Here is a 20,431-nt window from a genome sequence, read left to right as displayed (position 1 = left end):
ACAAGCTTACCTAGACTTCATGAGCAAGTTAGAGTGAGAATCATGACAAAAAAAGGCAAGGTAGAATATTTTGGCAATGAAATTGGGGTAAAATAAAGTTGTCAGCTTTGACCCACTCTATTTGGCTTGTATTTTAATAAACTTGATAAGTTGCTAGACAAAACTATTGGAGAGGATGTCAAACTTGCTAGATACATGGTAAAAATAATTCTTTATGATAATGATCTCATTTCAATTGCACAAGCAACCAAAGATCTAAGAGAACAATTTAAGGCTCTAAAAAGTTCTTGTTAGAAAGTTAGGATGTGAATGGACACCACTAAGACTAAGATCATGATTAGTTCTTTAAAGAGGAAGAAGCAACGAATTAATTTCTTCTTTGAAGGAAATGCACTTGAGATTGTGGAAGAATATAAATACTTGGGAATTGACATTCACAATGGGCTCAATTGGAGACATGTAGGGTTAAACAAATGCAAGGGGGATGGAGAGCTTCTTTCTTACTCAAAAAGAAGTGAAGGCAAGCAAAACTATGGGATTAGAAGCCCAAGAAGACTCTACTGGGCATCTTGGTCACTGTAGTTGTGTCATATGGCTGTAAGGTTTGGGGAAGCAGTCTTTCTAACCACGAGTGGAAACAAATTGAAAGAATACAAAAATATCTTATCACTACTAATCTTAAAATCAAATCAACAGTTCCATATGAGATTCTCCTAACTAAAGGAGATATGTTCCCAATGGAAGCTTCAACGATTATCTATTTGCTAAGTTATTTAAACAAAGTTGAAAATATTGATAAACATCATTGGCATAAGTCAATGGTCAATGAGGCAAAAAGGCATTGTTGAATAAGTAGGATATTTGCATATAAAAAAGTCCCAACACCAAGGACGCAATAAAACTTGTGCTGGAAAAATTCAAGGCAGCCATGTGGACAAAGCAAATGGGGCAGGAAAAATGCCACTATGTGAAAGAGTTCAATCACTCTTGGGATCAAGAAGGTAATGGTTACTTACAAGTGGCAATAGAAGGTAAAACCAGATCGATAGTGGCAACGTTGAGATCCAAATCACATCATTTGTTGTGCAAGACATGAGGTTCAAGATGAAACGTGTTTTTTTGCAGTACATGATGTGCTGAAATGGTATAGCAATTTGTTTTCAAATGTGTTGCATACCAAGATATCCATGAACAATGTGGATGCAAGTAGTCTACATCAATTGTTCTACAAACCAAGACAGATTCTGACAAAAATTCATAACAGAAGAAATGGTATTTTCAAAAATACATGGAATAGTCCCTTGGACTGTTCAGTCTCATGGACATCACTAAAATTCCTTCTCTCATGGATGATCCTATAAGTTTTCTCCCGTAGACATTAAAAACTTACATTCATTCAGCTCTATGAATTGTCAACAACCCAATGTCCACTTACAATATCTAAAAGTGCCATTCAATTTAGATGACGATTTTATAATCCAGTACATATTCAGGAGCAATATATACCTGGGTATTCCTTTCCTGTGCACTTTCACTACCTGGAGATTTCTCGCTCAGCACTCTGGCCAGCCCAAAATCAGCTACTTTAGAGCCCATTGAGGCTACCTCAAACAAAACAAAATTTTATTTTCTATCACATGGATTGGAGCTTTAAAGGATCCCAGAATTCCACGATTTAAAGAAGACTGGAAAACAAGAAGATTTTCTTTAAGAAATAAATAACGATATTTTTCAAACATGAGATTCCTTCAAAATATTGATATTCTTCTAGAATGTGAGGCCTACAAGGATAGCAGGGATAAGTTTGCGGATACTATATGTGACAGTTCTTGGCATAACCTGTTCAACGAAGAGTGCATTGAGCAATTGGGGGGGCTCATCATTAGTCTACACAAGAGGCGAACAGCGCTACTTAAGTCTGCTTGAGTTGTCTTGCTGTCCCATAGGCTATTTTTGGCCTCGTGGACGTTAAAATTTTATCTATCTATCTATCTATCTACCTAACCTTTGACACAACTTTGCTACAATAGACAACTTCATATATTGATTTTCAGACAAACAAAATATCTGAAACTAAGATGTGATAAATAAGATAATAACGTCAATGGTTGTATTTACTATTTTTGGGTTTTTATGTACACATGTTTTTCCGACCCATGCATAACTACAGAATCCCTCTCAGCATTAATAAGAAACAGTTCATATGATCCATTTTACATCAAGGGTTATGGTCAACAGTAGGGTCATTTGGTTCTCGGGTTGGAGAGTACTTTATCAAGGACGAGCTAGAGGAGCTGTACCTTCAGGCAAGAGTGTGCTGCGGACCAGTGACCGTTAAGGAATAAGCCCCTTCAGCCATCCAGAGGGTTGCATATAGGGCAGCCATTAAGGAATTAATCCCCCAAGCTATCAAATGGAGAGTTAAAGGTGGCCAACGGGAATGGTACAGAAAAGATAGTCTAGCTTTAAACAAGCACTCGTGTGGTAATATGCCTGGTTGATTGTGAAGATGTTGTCTCAGGAATGAGCCAGATAAAACCCATGTAAGTAAATAAACTTAAAAACATATTATCTTTATATTTTCCCCCATGCAGAATCCCATCCAGTTTTTCTTCATTTTCTATACAGTATAATTTCACTACTATATGCGACTATTTATATATACGTTGCTCTCCACATGCAACATGATCAATGCATCATAAATTCTCACTCTTTTAAATGGTCAATATATTCATTATCAATTTTTTGCTCATTTCTTGTACAGTTACTTCAATGATTTTTACACTGTTTCATAATTAATACTGTTTAGAGTTTGATTATGACATCACCCTTGCCCAGCTGTTAACAGCAAATCAGAGATAGGAAGAGGAAACAGAATCAGAAAGCTCAACCTCGTGCAGCAGTTGCCCCAGCTGGTCATTAACCTGGTACCCATGAGACTGTTCCAGTGAATGTTGCTCCATTAGCAGTCTCCCAGCAATTACAGCAACACCATACCAGCAGCTGCTCCTCAGACAGTTCCACCTCCTTCAGCTGCCAGTGCACCTGAGGCACCTCTTCCTCTTCCTTGGGAGGATTGGATATCCAACTCATACAACGTCACAACCCAGGATGGCAAGAGATAGAAGTGGGCTGATGGACCTAAGCCATGGAGTTCTCTTTTGATATCAAATTTTCTAATTTTGCATGTATCTGTCCCATGGTATGCAGTGTATTTGTACAAGAAAAAGGGGCATGGTTCTAAAATGTTCTCTTTTGATATCAAATTTTGTAATGTTGTATCTATCTGACCCATGGTATGCAACGTATTTGTCCAAAAAGGGGCTTTTTTGTATGTGCTTTGATCTCTGAAACTTTCAGGTGGTAACTGGAATGAATTCAATGTAACTAGTATTTTGAAATTTCCATTATGTTAAATAAAATAAAAAAACTTCACACAACAGTTGTTTGCTCCATTAACTACCAATGACCACAAAAAATGGTTAAACATTATTTAGTTTGAAATTTGTATGGACAATGTTCAGATTCATTGGGTTTCGGACATGAGATTGCAGTTCATTAAAGTCCCTTAATGTCCCTTGATAGCACGCCCAGACTGTGATCTCAAATTTATTTTGATACAAAAAAATAAGCCAAGTGCTGCAACTTTCAAGACTATATGCCATTTAATTCAGCCAAGTGCTGCAACTTTCAAGACTATATGCCATTTAATTCACAATGCCACTGTCTTGAGGTCCTTCTGTGTTCATTATTCAATATATTTTCCTAACAAATGTAAAATGGACAAAAATGGGTATGACAATGAATAAATCATCAATCTTGAAATTAAAACCAGATGCCCAGAGCATATGCAAAACAAATGGGTGAGCTATCTACTAAAACCTTGTTTGCCTAAACAAATCGGCAAAACCCCTCATACTGATTGCTAGTTTATGTGTGGCAACTTGTAGCAAGGTAAACACTAGTCTCAACAGTTATAGCATTTTCTCCAACTTAAACATTTGGGGAATTTCAGCCCCAGTTGCAAACTACAACTCTTCTGATAGAGAACAAAAAATCAAAAGGAATGATATGTTCTGAATCCTGCAGCAAACCAATAATACAATAGCATTTGCATAATGAATATCCATCAAAAATCTAACTTGAAACTAATGGAGTATCAGCTTTCAAGCTAGTTTCATCTACTTTGTAAAATTTACTTAGACATCACCAGAAACTACATTCAACAGCCTTGAAAAGGCATTTAAAAAGAATAAGAAACAAAAACCTATTAAGGGGTAAAATGGAAACCCCTGTACAAGCAGAGTCCTAACTGCTTGTTCATGTTTGGTTTACCAGTTTACAAGGAGCGCATTGACGACATCTGAAGCAACATCCACAACCTTCAAACAATTTGTTGCACTCATGGAAGTTCCTATATGCTCCCAAAGACATATTTTACCCTGAACTGTGCCATCCCTTTATGAAAAAATGCCAGGCTTGCCTAGCTCCTCCCAATTTGACTTCAAAAGAGTTTTTTATTCTTCGGCTCTCAAAGACAGCTTTGCAATAACTCATTTGCTTTTCACATCACTTTGTAGTTTGTAGCATATACTCCCAGTGAGACTGAATTTATTTTGAGGTCAGTTGTTTTGAGCTTGTGAAACCTTACTTCTGTCCAATGAACCTTTCAGAGATTTCCTATCTGATAAATTGCATTCAATGGCAATATTTCCCATAGCCATCTCAGCATGCTCCACGGCATCCCTTGCACTGTTTTCAATAGTCCCTTTCTGCGGGATAACCTTGTGACAATTCTCGACTTTTTCAGATGGCAGTGATGGTTCAAGAAGTCGAGGCCCAGAATTAAGCCATGGGTGAAGGAGGGCTTGTGCTGCTGTGGGTCTCTTCTCTGGTACAAAGTCTAAGAGTGGAACAAGAAAATCATTCAAATCTTTTGCATCTTTTGCAGAAAATTCATACTTCTCTTGAAGCACTTTCTCTAATGGCCAAAACCGTAGTCGCCGAATATGTCTCAGATCACCATGCCTGTTGAAAAAGTCACGGGAATAACGTCCACCTAAAGCAATCTAAGATTATGGAAAACACAAAAGCATGTTAGAAGACAGGCATACCAGAGAGGTAAAGAAGATATTGCAAATAACACTTTAGCTGCCCTAAGATAGACAAATATATGAGGATTTTATATACTCACTCTTCGGGGCATCATACCAAGAAGTTCCATCATTAAGGCAAGGTGATCCTAAAAAATCAATACAGCCAACATTACCAATCAGGATTGAGAATTCATAATTTCAACAATATATATCAATCAGCATAAAGTTGAGCAAATATGATGGGACCACCTAAAGCTTATTGTTTGACATCACTATTAACTTAGCTTACAATGTTCAAGATCTACAATTTACTTGCCATATTATTCGGATAAAGTTAACATTATGCTTTAATTGAAAATTGCTACAAAATAAATATCAGTGGCTAATAACTGCTATTAAAGCAACAGTCACTACAAAATTGGCAAATGTTCAATTCCATTTAACATTCTAATTCTGCTTCATCGGAAACAAAAAGATTCCCTATACAATTTGGCAATTAGTGTATATCCATTTGAGTGCAAGTTATCCAAAAGTCTTCATTGATTGATCTTTTTTGTTTATAAGCTCAACTGTTTTCATCTTTTTGAACTTTTGAACTATGACAATTTTCAATTTTGTGACCAAACCATTGATGACGGTAGATATACGTATGCAATTTTTATGTATTTAATAAATAATAAATATAGAAGAATATTGCATTATACTGTTATTCAATCTTGCCTGAAACAAGGATACAGAGATGCAAAGCAATAGTTTTATTTTACAAATGCAACATTTATCTTTAGGCAAAATGGCTATTCTATGGTGATGCAGAAAGGTTACTCACACTGTGCAAGTGAACGCTAATTTTTAACAAACAATAGCATGTTCCAAGAAGGGCGATCATTGTCACGTATTATTTTTATTGGAACTTAACCTGTATCCCCCAGTTACATCACACAAGCCCAAAATGTCCAGTACCAAACTTTCACAAAAAGCATAATTTGATTATTGTAGCATAATTATAACAGAAATTCTTTATAGATCTATAATAGATATACACACCTCATCCCTATCAAAGTTATCTCCACTGTGAGGATCAAACAATACATCACCAGTTGCAAGTTCGAAAGCAATGCATGCAAAGGACCATATGTCTGCTGAAGTTGAGTACTTAGATCCCAGCAGAACTTCTGGACACCTATATTGCCTTGTTTGAATATCACTTGTAAACTGTTTGTAGGTCCAACAAGCATTTCCAAAATCAACTAGCTTGCATTTAAGATCAAGGGACTCCAACAATTTGTGCCTTGTAGAACGGCTACTTTTTCTCTGTCTATTATTCCTTGAATCATGCATTGCCCCCAAAGAATCATCCGAGCTCTTTTTGCTTCCAGAAGTCTTAATTAAATCCCCTTGGATTTTAACATCTGATTTCCCCTCTTGATCATCAGTAGTTCCTTTCACTACCTCATGTTCAAGTTCATCTTCTAATGCATCAACACTATCCACACAATCCTGTGCCACTCGTTTGGCCTTCCGCCTTAATTTTTTCTTTTGATTCCTTGTTAATCCACCATTGCTACTCTTGGCATCCTTTACCACTGGAGAGTTCAGAGAAAATATGGATTTATCTTTGTTAGCATGAAGTAGGGGTGGAGTACCAGACCTCCTCGGATCTTTGATTGGGTCAATGGTAGATAACAGAAGAATATTTTCTGGTTTCAGATCTGTATGAATAATTGAAAGTTGGCGATGTAAATAGTCCAATCCTACCAAAACATGAAAGCAAATCTCCTTTACCATGTGCAAAGGCATTCCTTTGTAATCGTAATACTTAATCAGAGTCAATAAATTGTCTCCTAAAAACTCAAAAACCATGCAAATATGCTGCCCATTTGGCCCAGTATGCTTAAAATGATCAAGCAATTTGACCACACATTTTGTGTCCTCTGCATCATTTTCTGCAATTTGTTGTAAGATTTTAATCTCGTCAATGGCTGCTTCTGTGTAATGCTGTGCACTCTTCTGTACCTTCAATGCTACGTATCTCTGTTCCAAAAGAACACAGAGTTACCAAACAATAGAAAAAAATCACATTTACTTCATTAGATTATTGTACTTTATCAAGTTAACATTAATATTCGAAAAAAGATCAGTGAGGAGTCTCAGCAACTGCTTCCCTAGGCATTGTAAAGTGAAATTTTGATAAAACATCGTCACAAGTATCCCAAGGCTGCTGGAGTGGGAGCAGTTTTCAGCAGTTAGGCAACAGTAATTTCTAGAGTTTTGGCACCTAGCTTTGTTTCTGGTGTGATGTCTTTCAGTTGTTCCGGAGCTTGGGGAAAGGCAGATATCCTAGGTTGTAGGAAGTAACAGACAGGAGATAGTTTTGGCAACAATAGTCTCGAGGTGATTTTCAGCTGTAACAATGATGTTGCATTAAGATCAATTAAAAGCATCTTAGAAAAGAAGGGTTAGTGAGCTGATTTTGTGTCAAATCTGGTAACAGTAGTTTCAAGTGTAGAGATGTGGCTTTGATTGGTGCAATAATCACACTTTGGAGATATGTAGCTAGAGAATGGGGAGGAAGGTACAGGTTTTTCATGCAGAGGGAAGTAAACAGATCAGAACATGGCACACCCATTAATGCTCCAGAAGTGACAAGCTCCGAGCACTTGGACCCCAAACGAGGTGGAGAGAGAATCCTGTTTGCTAGATGCTTACTGCAGCAATGTTACGAAGGCTTTGACTGGTCCATATGTAACTCAAAACAATGGGCTGCAGAAATTTTACAATCCAAGGTCTTCTATTACTACTCCATTTGTTGTGCTCAGTGCAGAAAGAAATTGAGCCATGGTGTTCATTTTCCTTCTCTTGGAGTGTTTTGAGGAGCAACATACCTACACACCTGATGGACACTTACTTAAGGGTCGCTGGGTGGAAGAGGAAGTATATTGGGATGAAGGTAATGCAGGTCATGTTGGCAGCATGCTGAAGAATATTTTGAGGGGGTTTTGGCTTGAAGATTGTTTGTTTACAGCTATGGTATTGACAATAGAGGAGCTGTTTTGTTTTCTCCCTTTTTGTCATCCTGTGCAGTGTTTGCCATCTAGTATAAAAGGTCATAGAGATTTTTGACTAGGCTGGTTTAGTGCAATTTGTCTGTGCATTAGCTATGCTGATACAGAATTGTGCCCTTTTGAATCTCGTCAGAAGTGGTATGTTTATGCATAGTTTGTACCATTTTTTAAAAACTCGGACCTAGAAATTACTTGGCAGACCCAAAAAATTTAAAAACTCAGTACTCCAAAAAACTTGGGAGAAAACTCAACAATACTTAAACAAATTTATCACACAAGAAAGAAAATAAAAAAATGATATCATTTTTTGAAAACACAAATATTACTGCATTTGTAAAACGTATTGCTGATTTTGTGCTGTAAGTAGTCATTTCAAAACATGTAAAGGATGGTCACTGGAACAGAGGTCACTGCTAGAAAATCCATGGCACTCTATATTTGAATTCATTCAATCTGATGAAGTTTATAGCTGCAATACAGATCGGTACACCTGTGATTTCTCTGTCTTTCATCTAGTTCTGTTGCCTTCTATCATCATCTGTTCATAGCAGTTGTCAGTTGTGTTGACATTATTCGATATGGCTCCTGGTCGTCGTGTTTCTTTCTTTCCTATTGTTCACGAGCTTTTATTAACATCATAATTGATCTTTTTTTATTGTTGCCAGGATCTCTATGGTCACTTGGCACTGTTAGTTTGAAGGCAGCACTTTTATGTTGGCATCATGTGATCTCTTAATCCCTTCATGTCTCAGTGGCCACATTTCATTGTTGGTCTTCATTCCTTCAGCAATTATTCTCTTTATGGTTTTGATTACACATGCCTTTATGTGGCATCTGTTCATATTATTATTGTATTACATATATGCTACTAAAGATGGTTGGTTGGTGTTATTCCTTCCTAAGTCTTGCGTTAATATTTTGTTCTTTATATATTGGTGTGATCTGAGAGTACCAGAGGTTATTGTTGTTTATTTGGAAGACTTCAAGAGAATTGTATCTGAGTATTGTGTGATATTCAGAGAGACATACATTGACTCTCAATCACAGCTGATTATTTTGATATATCATTTTCTGAGTCATCACACTAAGTGTTTAAGTGCAAAGAAAATTCATATTCATATCGAGTTTTACTTATTGATTGAAAGTGTGAATACTTCAATTACAAGAAAAAACTTTTGTTTCAGTTTTGAGGTTGGAATAAGCACCATTATTTTGTGGAGGGCTTTTCCCAGAAGAAATAATTGTGTCAATCTGTATTTGTGCTCTTAGATATCAGATATTTGTCTGCGAATCTGGTTCTGAATACATTAACATGGTATCAGAATGAAACTAAGGAAACGATCCTAACCAGACTAGGAAAAATGGTTTCTCGAAGAAATGTGATGACCTATGGTGGATCCGGCCTCTGGGAGTAGCCATGGTGGAAGCTATGTTTGTGACTCCATGACTTTATTTTTGTGTTCCTGTTTCACCCCTAATAGTAGCTATGGTGAATATTGTCGTGCTGAGATAACAATTTATATTGAGAAAATCTGTGATATTATTTTTGACATTTGTTTTTGTAGCTACGTGTTTTTGTCATGCAATGACACGTTAAAGATCTCTCTCTTGCCTTTCGTCAAGTTCTGTTGCCTTCTATTATCCTCTGTTCATAGAAGTTGTCAGTTGTGTTGACATGATTCAATATGGCTCCTGTTCATGTCATTTCTTTCTTTCCTATTGTTTGCTGGCTTTTATTAGCATCATTAGTTAATCTTATTTTCTTTATGGTGACTTGCATCTGTTAGTTTAATGGCAGTGCTTTTATGTTGGCACTGTGCAATCTCTTAATTCTTTCATGTTTCAGCAGCAATGTTTCATTGTTGGTCTTCATTCCTACAGTGATACTTCTCTTTATAGCTTCAGTTACACGTGCCTTTATGTGGCATGAGTTCATATTATATATGCTAATAATAGTTGTCGGTTGGCATTTTCCCTTATTAAGTCTTGCATCGATATTCTTTTGGTGTAATCTGAGAGTAGCAGAGGTTATCGTTTTTTATTCTGAAGACTTCAAAAGGATTGTACCCGAGTATTGTGTGATAATTCAGAGAGACGTGCATTGAATCTCAATCACTGTTCATTATTTTGATAAATCATTTTCCAAGTCATCACACTAAGTGCAGAGAAAATTCATGTTCATATTAATTATAGTCTGAGTGAAAATTGATAAAGGAAAAAACAGTCTTATTGATTGAAAGTGTGAAGACTTCAATCACAAGGGAAAACTTTTGTATCAGTTTTGTATTGGAATAAAAGGCATCATCATTTTGTGGGCTGCGCTGCTTCCCTCCAGAAGGAGGCTGTTTTTCAGGATAGATAATTGTGTCAATCTGCATTTGTGCTCTTAGATATCTGATATTTGTGTCAATGCTATTCTGGCTCTGAAAACACTAACACAAACTACTCTGAAATTGTTTATTCGTGCCATTTTTTTGTCGCTAATATGAACTTGAAGCTAAATATATATTGCTGCATCTATATTATCATTGGAAATTACAGAGTATGCATCAAATCACATGCTGGACATTTAAATCCTTTTGCTGGGCATTCAAATATTCTGCCGGAACTTCAAACAGGTTTTGAGCATTCAATTATTAATATGAAATGTTCAAATCATTGCTACGCATTATAATATGCTTTCAAACTGCAAATGAGGCAATGAAATTGGTCCTTGGCAAATCAAGTATAACTTCTTAGCTGTGGGAGTTTGCAGGGCGTCTACCCAAAATACAAAAATCATACGAAGTTTTTAACATACATGAAAACAACAAAATTTATATTCATTTAGGCAAGCTTTTCATGATAAGTTGTACGTTTTTAGCAATTTATTGGCAAATAGTTATCAAACATTGCAACAATACTTTTGAAAAGATTGCCAGCATGTTTTATGGTGAGTAACTAGCTGCAGTGTTTTAATTCCAAGGTATTCATCAACTTTGAACAATAGATATGGTTGGTATGATTTCGAAAGACATGATGTAGTTTCTTTATTTCTCCAAGCACAAGGGGAACAAACAGATTCACCTACTAATTGATTAAAAAAAATACTGACATTTTCTTTGAAGATGTACACATGTATTGAACATCAAAAGGAACCAAACAGATTTTGCCAAATAAAACCTAATATATTAACCATAAAAAAAGGTTTCATGTCTTCAACTGAAGAAGGTTTACAAGGATTTGGGAGAAGGACCAGTTCTAGGTTCTTTTAGTTTTAATAACTATGCAACAACATCTAAAATTTCATTACTATAACACAGAAACATTTGCAAATCAACTAGTTTACAGAAATATGACAATATCATATTTGTGCAGTAAAAATTCACTGTTGAGAGCTAATATATAAAGAAAGTAAACAATATTTGCAAGGAAACAATCCTAATTAGCATATACTTTCAGTTTCATCCTTCAAGTGGATGTAAAACTCAAAAAACATACATTACAAAAATTTAATTTTGAATGTGCTAAAATTATACCAGTTGAACATACAGGTCTCTCAATAAAGAGCACATACACTATTTATGTTGAAATGATTACTATATAAAGGAAAAAATAGATTTTGATTTATTGTTATGCTTTCTAGGCAAATCTGACCAACCACCTGTAGCAGGTCACAGAATTACTATTGAACTGAAACATGGGAAAAACCTGCAATTTAATCACGGGCATATTGCACCCACCAATTTCCCATGCCAATCAGAACCAAAATGCCCAGTTTAATCAATAAATCAGCCAACAAAAGCCAAAATGGGGCAGATGTGACAAAGCACTCAGGTTAAACACAATATGTTCAGAAAACCACCAAATTTTTCAAAATAGCCATTGGAGTTTGCTTACAACCCCTCAAAATGCTTAAGTTTTTGCTCTTTTTTTTTTTTTTTTTTTGAGGCTTTTATTTTTTCTTACAAATTTCCCATGCTTTGACTATTTGAAACTGTTGCACTGTAAGTACAATGCTGCTATATACAGTACAAAATTTCTGATCGAATGGTTTACAACATTACAATAATAAGTTATAACCGACAGTTTAAACTTAGAAAAAGACAAACAGCAGGAATAAAACAACAATCAGAGAAAAGTAAACAAGATGTAAAAAGATTATCATGTCTACTCAAAAAAAGAAAATTTATTAAAAACATATATTGACATGGTTCACTCATAATGACAATCCTAACAATCAGGAGGATCACAACAATGATGCCTAAAATCAGTGATCTCTACCTATTGAGCTAAATTTAACAACTCTTTAGTTTTTTGTCTTTACTCAATCCATAAAGGATGTAGCTGATGCCAGCAAGCAACTCGAGATTGCCCGCAAACTTGCTACAAATGCTCTCATTTTCTGTGTGAAATTTTCTGAGGACTTCCATGATGCCCAGAATGATGACCACTCCTAAGATGAATTACTAAATTCTTTCCTTGATATTAGCCAAAAAGAAAGGAGTGCATTGTCCAGTGGCAAAGCAAAGAAATTGCCATTATGATGACCTGAATAGAGACCACTCCGAAGACAAATGTTTCTATAAACTATCACAAATTATTTATACATTAAAATATGAAAAGGTGAATGTTGCCAATTTACACAGATATTAGAAAGGCCATAATTCATAACATTCTGAATGAAAAAGCAAGATAATAAACCTGACTTAGAGAAAAATAAAGTATGATAAAATCATTCAAAGAAACAAAACATCCCCGCAAAGAGCATGAAAATGTAGCCCTGCTTTAAAGATCTCCAAAATGGACCTAAAATGTGGTGTGCTTGTAAAGTACAGTATTAAGGATCAAATCTACAACTTTTGTAACTTAGACAGAGAATGTCTTAGAGAATAAAGTATAATAAAATCATTTCAAGGAAACAAAACATCTCCACAAAGAGCCTGAAAATGTAGCCCTGCTTCAAAGATCTCCAAAAGGGACCTAAAATGTGGCGTGCTTGTAAAGTACAGTATTAAGCATCAAATCTACAACTCTCGTAACTTAGACAGAGAACAGGCTTTAAGATAAAAGAGCATGATACGAAAGAAATCTGTTATCCTCAAGATTTCTATATAGGAGAATCTTATTTACATTCCAATGAATCATGTATTTTGACGATGGGTACAGAAGTGCAAACTGAATATTTGATTACACTTTTTTGATCAGTTTTTAATCCAGGGACAAGAATCCTAGACCAGTTAATTGTATGGTTTCTCCCAATGAAGTGGCTCCTTGTAACAGCATTGACTGATCCAAAAGTACAGTTCATGAAGAAAAAGTTGTGTACAGGGACTTCAGTGTCATCAAATGCAAACATTTCTAATGTGAAGGAGCATAAGATAATCCAGCCAATCAAGTGATAGATTGCTTGAGATAAATATAGACCATAGCCATCAACCTGGGAGGTTAGAAGTCACTCTGTTATGTGAGACATTTGTCTCCATCCATCATTAACATGTTCTTGGCTTTATTTGACCCAATTTATCACTCACTCAGAAAACTGCAGCCATGTTCTCATGCACGCCAATCATTGTTTGGTCCATCTGACAGGTGGCTCCTTTCATGCTGAGTCCTGACAAAAAACAAGACAATGCCCTGTGCTCATATCCTGCCTCTTAAGACTATAAAAGGGCATTATGTTTCCTTGTTCCTATTTTAAGTGTCTCTGTGTTAGCTTTAAGAAGATGATGTACTAGAGCATTTTCAGGAAGACCAAGTGGTGTTTCAGGTCAGTCAGTCAAAAAAATTGAAGACAATTCTCTGTGCTCATACCCTGCCTCGTTAGACCATATATGGCATTATGTCTCCTTGTTCCTATTTTAAGTCTCTGTGTTAGCTTTAAGAAGTTGATGTGCTAGAGCATTTTCAGGAAGACCAAGTGGTGCTTAAGGTCAGTCAGTCAAAAAATCTGAAACATGCAATGACGAAGTTTTGAACTTCCATATGCCTTCACTGGTCCAGATCTTTAGCTCTGAGCACACATGGGGATGCAGATGTATATGTAAAGAATTTTGTAGATCTTGTGGACCACGTGAAAAAGGTGAGCCCTGTGCACTTAAACCCCTAATCCTTTTAGTTTAACATTTCTGGAGCAAGAACGAGCTCCCTATGGATGTATCCTATCTAGCAAAACAAGGCAAGAGTCCTTCACTAAACCTGCATCATCACTTTGGCTCACAGGTGAAGATGTCATTAGCTGAGACAATTGTTTCAGACTACATTTGTCAAAGAAGCATTGTGAGCAAAGGATCATGCTCTGAATGTGAATGATTGTAGCAGAGTTACTCCAGGACTTTGATTTCTTTACAAGTGTCAACTTGTTTGGGAGCGATCATCCCATTCTGCTATACACGTTGCTCTTAACAGTTCTATTACTTTAATATGTCAGACAGGAATGATTGTTCAGCTAGTTTGCTAAGTTTATTTATGTCGGACAGGTATGATTATACATCTCATTTCAGTCTTCTTTAAATGCTTGGTTAGTCTTAGCAACTCGATATTTTGTGACAGTGGCTTTCTTTAATTTTCTTAATCTACGTCAAATACATTTGAAGTAACTTACAAGGCTAATTGATTTGGTTTATTGAGCAGGGATCCAATATCTTTGATTCTTTCCATTAAACAAATAACCAACACTTCCTTCATCATATTAAATTCAAAAAACAAACGTTCAAGCTCAAACCCTTCCCATCTTAATGACTTAAACTTCACAGCCAACAAAAAGATCTACAGTTATCAATACAAGGCTCATTCTATTTGTCTTTGACGCCAGCTTTAAAACTCTGACCCTATGTGTCGGGTTAGAATATTAGTTTTTCATCTAGCCAAACCATTATGCCTGATAGATCAGATACGCTTCACAGAGAAATCATTGAGGCTTTCATTGCTGAGCTCCAGGAGCAAATAACCATGACATGTATTCCGCATTGAAAGATATCCTTCTGCATTGAAGGGTATCCTTCTGCACTTACCACTGGATGCAAGTCCAAAAACAAATCGTCGGAAGACATGGGAAATGTTAAAAACTAGAAAAATTATAGCATCCGTTATCTGATTGGAGCATATGCCATTTGTAATCATACCCCGAAAGGCAAGATGAAATTGATTAAAATTAACGCATCTAGCGCTGGATGCAGGATCCTGGCAACCAGCATCATACCCCGGTCCCCACACCCCAACAGACAAGGCCAAGGCCATGTGCAAGACCAGGGTCACTTTGATGGAAATAATACCCCTAAACTGTGGCAGCTAAGCCCAAAGTTACCTTTACAAAAGAAGTATAAGCAAGTTTAATCAATCGGCAAAATCAGAGCCTGAAAATAGTCCTAAAACAAACAAATAACTGAGGTCTTCAAATATCGGCTGAGGATATACATCATTGCCAAAGGGGTATACATTTTTGCCAAAACATCAAACGACCGCCAAACAGAAGCTAAACTATTGCCGAATTTACCCAACAAAACCGTAAAACAAAAAACGAAAAGATAACCCTAGACTAAATTTAAGATCAAAATGGAAGGTTTTGCAACATACATTGTCTTTAGTGTCCCAGGCTAGCCAGACGGTAGAAAAGTGACCCCAACCCAGCTTGGACTGCACAATATATCGGCCTCCATTGAAGGAATCCCCAATTCTGACAGCATGATATCCCCCCCGCCTGTAATCATCGATACCCTCGTCCTCTGACAAACTGTAGTCGCTGCTCTCGCTTTGACTCCCAACTTGTGCAGTTTTACTACTGCCCATTCCTGCATCCGCCGTTTTATTCATTGCCGTCTGGAAATGATCACTCGAACTTGACTCCATAAAGTGGGTGTTGAGCCGCTATAAAATGGATTGGTCACCCTTGTCTGGGGAAACCATAAAATTTATTAATCGCTGTTGAAAGAAGAATTTCCCTGTCCGAAGAACGAAATTTTGTCGGATGCAAAACAGTATCCTTGGAAATTTCTCTTCGCAATTTTATTTCTGCAAGGTGGTTATTTTGTTGCTTAAAAATAGGCGTTTTCTGTTGAATTGTGCCAGTCGCTCGAGACTTTTCAACCAACCGCTGTTTTACACTAATTTACATAAATGGCTGGTTGTTTTTTCGCAGCTGTGTTAAAATTCTGGTTAAATTCCCGATTAATGATAAGTCGAGCTTCGTAAATACACAAAAGTGAAATTACTAATTATGATTATAATAAAAATACAAATCGGCTTGGGTTTAACAGAATTAAAGGGATTAGGGTTTTACACTTTGTGTTGGAAGTTGGGAATTGGAAGTTGAGAATAGATGTGATGAGATGTGAAAGAGTCATTTTTGTTTTTTGAGGGTCAATTGGCTTGTTGATTTAGGCAGGGGTTTGAAGAGGAAATGGGTGATCTCATGAGTAAAATTCTATTTTGCTAGCGAGTTATTTAGAATCTTCTAAAAAATAGAAGCTTATGGTTGTTAATAAGTTGGTGAAAAGGGGTGAAGCTGGAAATAGCCCCACAAAGTTTTTTGGCCACTTGTCAAATATTTGAATTTTAGATATTAGTGATGTTAAGGATTGTTGGTAGTTTGATAAGCTAAGAAATGGAAGTGGACTAAGTTTTTTCTTTTTCTTAGTCAAGCCTCAAAACAAAATTAACAATAATACCTAAAAGAAAAACATCACAAATATTGTGGAATCATCATTTACTGGAACATAAGTGAATGTGTACTTTTTGAGGTAGTGTACAAGTGTCCTCAATAATGAATGTCAACTTTCATGGATATGTGACAATGGTAGATTGGTGCACCTTATGTAATCACACAAAAGGAAAAGGAAATGTGTGTCTTTTAGTGTATGCTTGTGATTACTCCATGATTTAATGGTGTAAAAATGATGAGGACTCCCCATAACAACACAACACATAACAAAAATGGAGGAATAACAGTGAGTTGTGATAATAGAAAATTGACTTCTTATTATCTCCAAAAGTATGGAATTACAAATTTTAGAATTACAATAGGCAAAGGCACATGGGTGTTTTCCTTGCAGTATTTTTTAAGCCAGAGTCACCACCAACAACTCATAATTGTCTTAGAGAACCCTATGAGTCTTCTTATATAGGTAAATTTCCACCACCATAGAAGGTTCTAGAATGTCATCCCTAGACCTTGAGGTCGACCAACTCTAAATTATTATTATTATTCGTATTTTATTATATTAGAGTTAGCCCAAACAATTTCATATTTTACAACTCAAGTAGAACAGCTTCTGGAGGTCGTAACTCATCAATCATTGCTCTGATTGGCTATGATTACCGCTTTTTGAAAATGACACCTCCTTATCTACTATGTGTAATGTGTAAACGTTGTTAGTTGGGGTTTGACCCCATTTTGGAGCCTCTAAAATCTTCAAAACTAAGTTCAAAGTTTTATACCCCATTGCCAATACCAAAAATTCCCAATAACTCCACAAATACACTTGGTATTGTAATGAAACTTTACTGGAAGACTGAAATATCTAAAATGAGCCTCCATGTATGAAATCCAAACATCCTGAACCGATATAACGAACTTATTAAAAGTATTAAGCTTCAAAAAATAGCAACTCTATTCTAAAATAACCCTTACTGAAAAGACAAAACAAGAAAAAAAAAAATTGGGTTATGTAAGATTACCCTTACACCTAAAATGTTCCTATGTCAAACACTCAGACTAATTTGAGAAGTGACCTTGTCATATCTCACGTGTTCAAAGGAAAATCAAGACAATTAACCTCCTCCTTTGTCATCCATGATGAATCTTCAACAAGTCCTCATTTCCATTTGACCAAAAATTCATGTCTTATTTCTTATACTTCCCCCAACATGACTATCTAGTATATATTTAATCTCCCTTATAGTTGAAGTAGTTGTTGGAATACTCCATTGTTCTTATGTGACCACGTATTCAACACCTCCTTCATTACTTTGTCAGATCTAAAATTTTAAATATTGGTGAAATATTTAGTTCATTGGGCAACTCTACTTCATAGGCAACTCTACTTCATAGGCATCTCTTGAATCATGCTTCTTCAGTATCTTACAAGGCTCAAACTTCTTCTTCTTCAACTTATCATATGTTCTTACTAGAATTCCCTCCTTCCTCCAACGAACCATAACTTCTTCCCCAACCTAAAATTTCTTATGCCTCGCTTTCTCATTTGCCTTAACCTCACATTGTGTATTCATTTTAGTAATGTGCTTCCTCACTTCCTCATTAATGTTCTTCAAGTACTTTGCAAAATCCTTATCTTCATCACTACTTGTCTCCTCTTTGTCCAAATTCTTTATTTCAAAAATATTTCGAGAACTACTTCCATATACTATTTGGAATGGCAATTTAGTAGTGCTCTTATTGAAAGAATTATTGTATGTAAATTTTGCCTATGGTAAAATAATCGCATCCATCAGTTTATCTCCAATCAAACATCTCAACAAATTTTCAAACTCTTATTCATCACTTATGTTTTTCCATTAGCCTCTAAATGTCGTGATGAGTTGAATTTGAAATCTGTATGTAACTTCTTCCATAATGTGTGCCAAAAGTACCTAACAAATTTGGTGCCTCAATCTGAAACTATGCTATTTGGTAGACCATGTAGTCTTACCACTTCTTTGAAAAATAATTTTGCCACACGAATAACATCATTAGTCTTCTTGCATGGAATGAAATGTGTCATCTTTGAAAACCTATAAAGCACTAAAAAAATGAATCATGCCCTCAATGAGTCCTTGGTAAGCCAAGAACAAAGTTCATATTAATATCCTTCCATGACTGCTCTGGTACATGTAATGGTTGATATAAACTTGTATTATATTTTGCTTATTTTTCCATCTAACACACTCTACAACTTTGTACAAATATTTTGACACCTTAAATAAGTTGTGATTAGTAATATTCATTACTAACTTGAGCAATGATTTTATCACAACCAAAACATCCATCCAACTCTCCACTATGCTTCTCCTTGATGAGATTCTTCCTCATAGAACTCCTTAGAATACATAATTGACTTCCTATGAATCATGTACCATCCTAGATTATTAAATCCAACCAATTGGTTCTATCTAGAGTAATAGGTTTTGTACAAGCTTTCCAAGATTCACCAAAATCGAGATCCTTTAGATACAAACACTTGAGTTCCTTAAATTCAACTACATCAATTTGCATCTTTGTCAACAAAATATGTCTCTTGTTAAGAACATCTATGATCCTATCAAAATTAATGCTCCTATTTTTCTAAACAAATGTATAACTCTACAGAAACTCAACCCATTTCAAATGCCTCTGATTTGAGTTTCCTTGACTATTCATATATTGATAAGTAGGAGATAATTTCCACAGCTAGTCAAATTGTGATATGAATATCAGGATTTAACTGTGTGATTTTGAGTCAAACTCGATGACCCATATTTCATGAGTAGTGATTCAACATGAATACATCTCTCATGAGAATAAATGGAACACTTAGCACTCATTGGATCTAGGTGATGCTCACAGGGGTGAAGCACCGGGACTTCCCGGGAGGTCACCCATCTCAGTACTACTCCAGCCTGAGTGCGCTTAACTACAAAGTTTCCTCCATAGTTAAACCCAAAGCTTGCAACCCCATTTGCAAAACCTTCACCAAGTGTTGTGCCTTATGAACCATTCATTAGAAAGCCCCTTCAGCTCATCAATTGATAAGTAGGAGATATTCATATATTGCTAATCTTGATGATCTAGATATAAAACAAACTCCTTAGGAAGAAGGTAATGTCTCCACTTCTTTAATGCTTAAACTATAGCATAAAATTCTTGGTCATAAACAAAATAGTTTCTCTTAACATCATTTAACTTATCACTGAAGCCAACATGTCTATCTTCTCGACTCAAAACAACTCTTCCTATTGTACCCCCAACATCACAATCTACTTGAAATGCCTCATTAAAGTTTGGAAGTGCTAAAATAGGTTGTTCTATAACTTTTTGTCTCAACAATTCAAAACTCGTATACATTCTTGTATTCCACTTAAACTCCTTATCATTCCCTCTCATTGTTTCAATCAAAGGTCCACAGACATGAATAAGACTCCTAATAAACTTTCTGTAAAAGTTAGTTAAACCATAAAATTATCTTACCTCAGTCACACTTCTTGGGGTCGACTATTTGAGGATAACCTTCACCTTATTTAGGTCTATTTTTAAACCTTCTCTTGAATGTAAAGATCCCATATATTATAAGTCCTTTACAAAATTGCACTTCTTCAAATTAA

At 35.8% G+C, this 20,431-nt stretch overlaps 1 protein-coding gene across 1 annotated transcript; it reads right to left on the bottom strand.

Annotated features, from left to right (window-relative positions):
* Positions 1 to 3,944: 3,944 nt before the first annotated feature.
* Positions 3,945 to 16,224, bottom strand: LOC149576573 (uncharacterized). Its single transcript, XM_089817910.1, has 4 exons — positions 15,713 to 16,224; positions 6,141 to 7,127; positions 5,195 to 5,242; positions 3,945 to 5,069 (listed from the first exon to the last, which is right to left on the bottom strand). The coding sequence occupies exons 1-4, from the start codon at positions 15,983 to 15,985 to the stop codon at positions 4,623 to 4,625; spliced, it is 1,755 nt and encodes a 584-aa protein (XP_089674036.1). The 5' UTR covers positions 15,986 to 16,224; the 3' UTR covers positions 3,945 to 4,622.
* Positions 16,225 to 20,431: the final 4,207 nt, after the last annotated feature.

The sequence above is a fragment of the Cupressus sempervirens genome, chromosome 1, assembly GCF_028749045.1.
Source record: "Cupressus sempervirens isolate cs-2001-9-10 chromosome 1, ASM2874904v1, whole genome shotgun sequence".
Classification (NCBI taxonomy): Eukaryota; Viridiplantae; Streptophyta; class Pinopsida; order Cupressales; family Cupressaceae; genus Cupressus; species Cupressus sempervirens.
The sequence above is the reverse complement of the archived record's forward strand: the minus strand, read 5'-3'. Positions and strand labels throughout refer to the sequence as shown.

What these genes read in the sequence shown, in the direction of transcription:
- LOC149576573 (XM_089817910.1), bottom strand. Translation starts at nt 15,985, where the DNA reads ATGGAGTCAAGTTCGAGTGATCATTTCCAGACGGCAATGAATAAAACG. An exon ending in CCTGGGACACTAAAGACAAT is followed by an intron (nt 7,128 to 15,712) that starts GTATGTTGCAAA and finishes CTTTTGGAACAG; the next exon opens with AGATACGTAGCATTGAAGGT. An exon ending in ATAACTTTGATAGGGATGAG is followed by an intron (nt 5,243 to 6,140) that starts GTGTGTATATCT and finishes TTGATTTTTTAG; the next exon opens with GATCACCTTGCCTTAATGAT.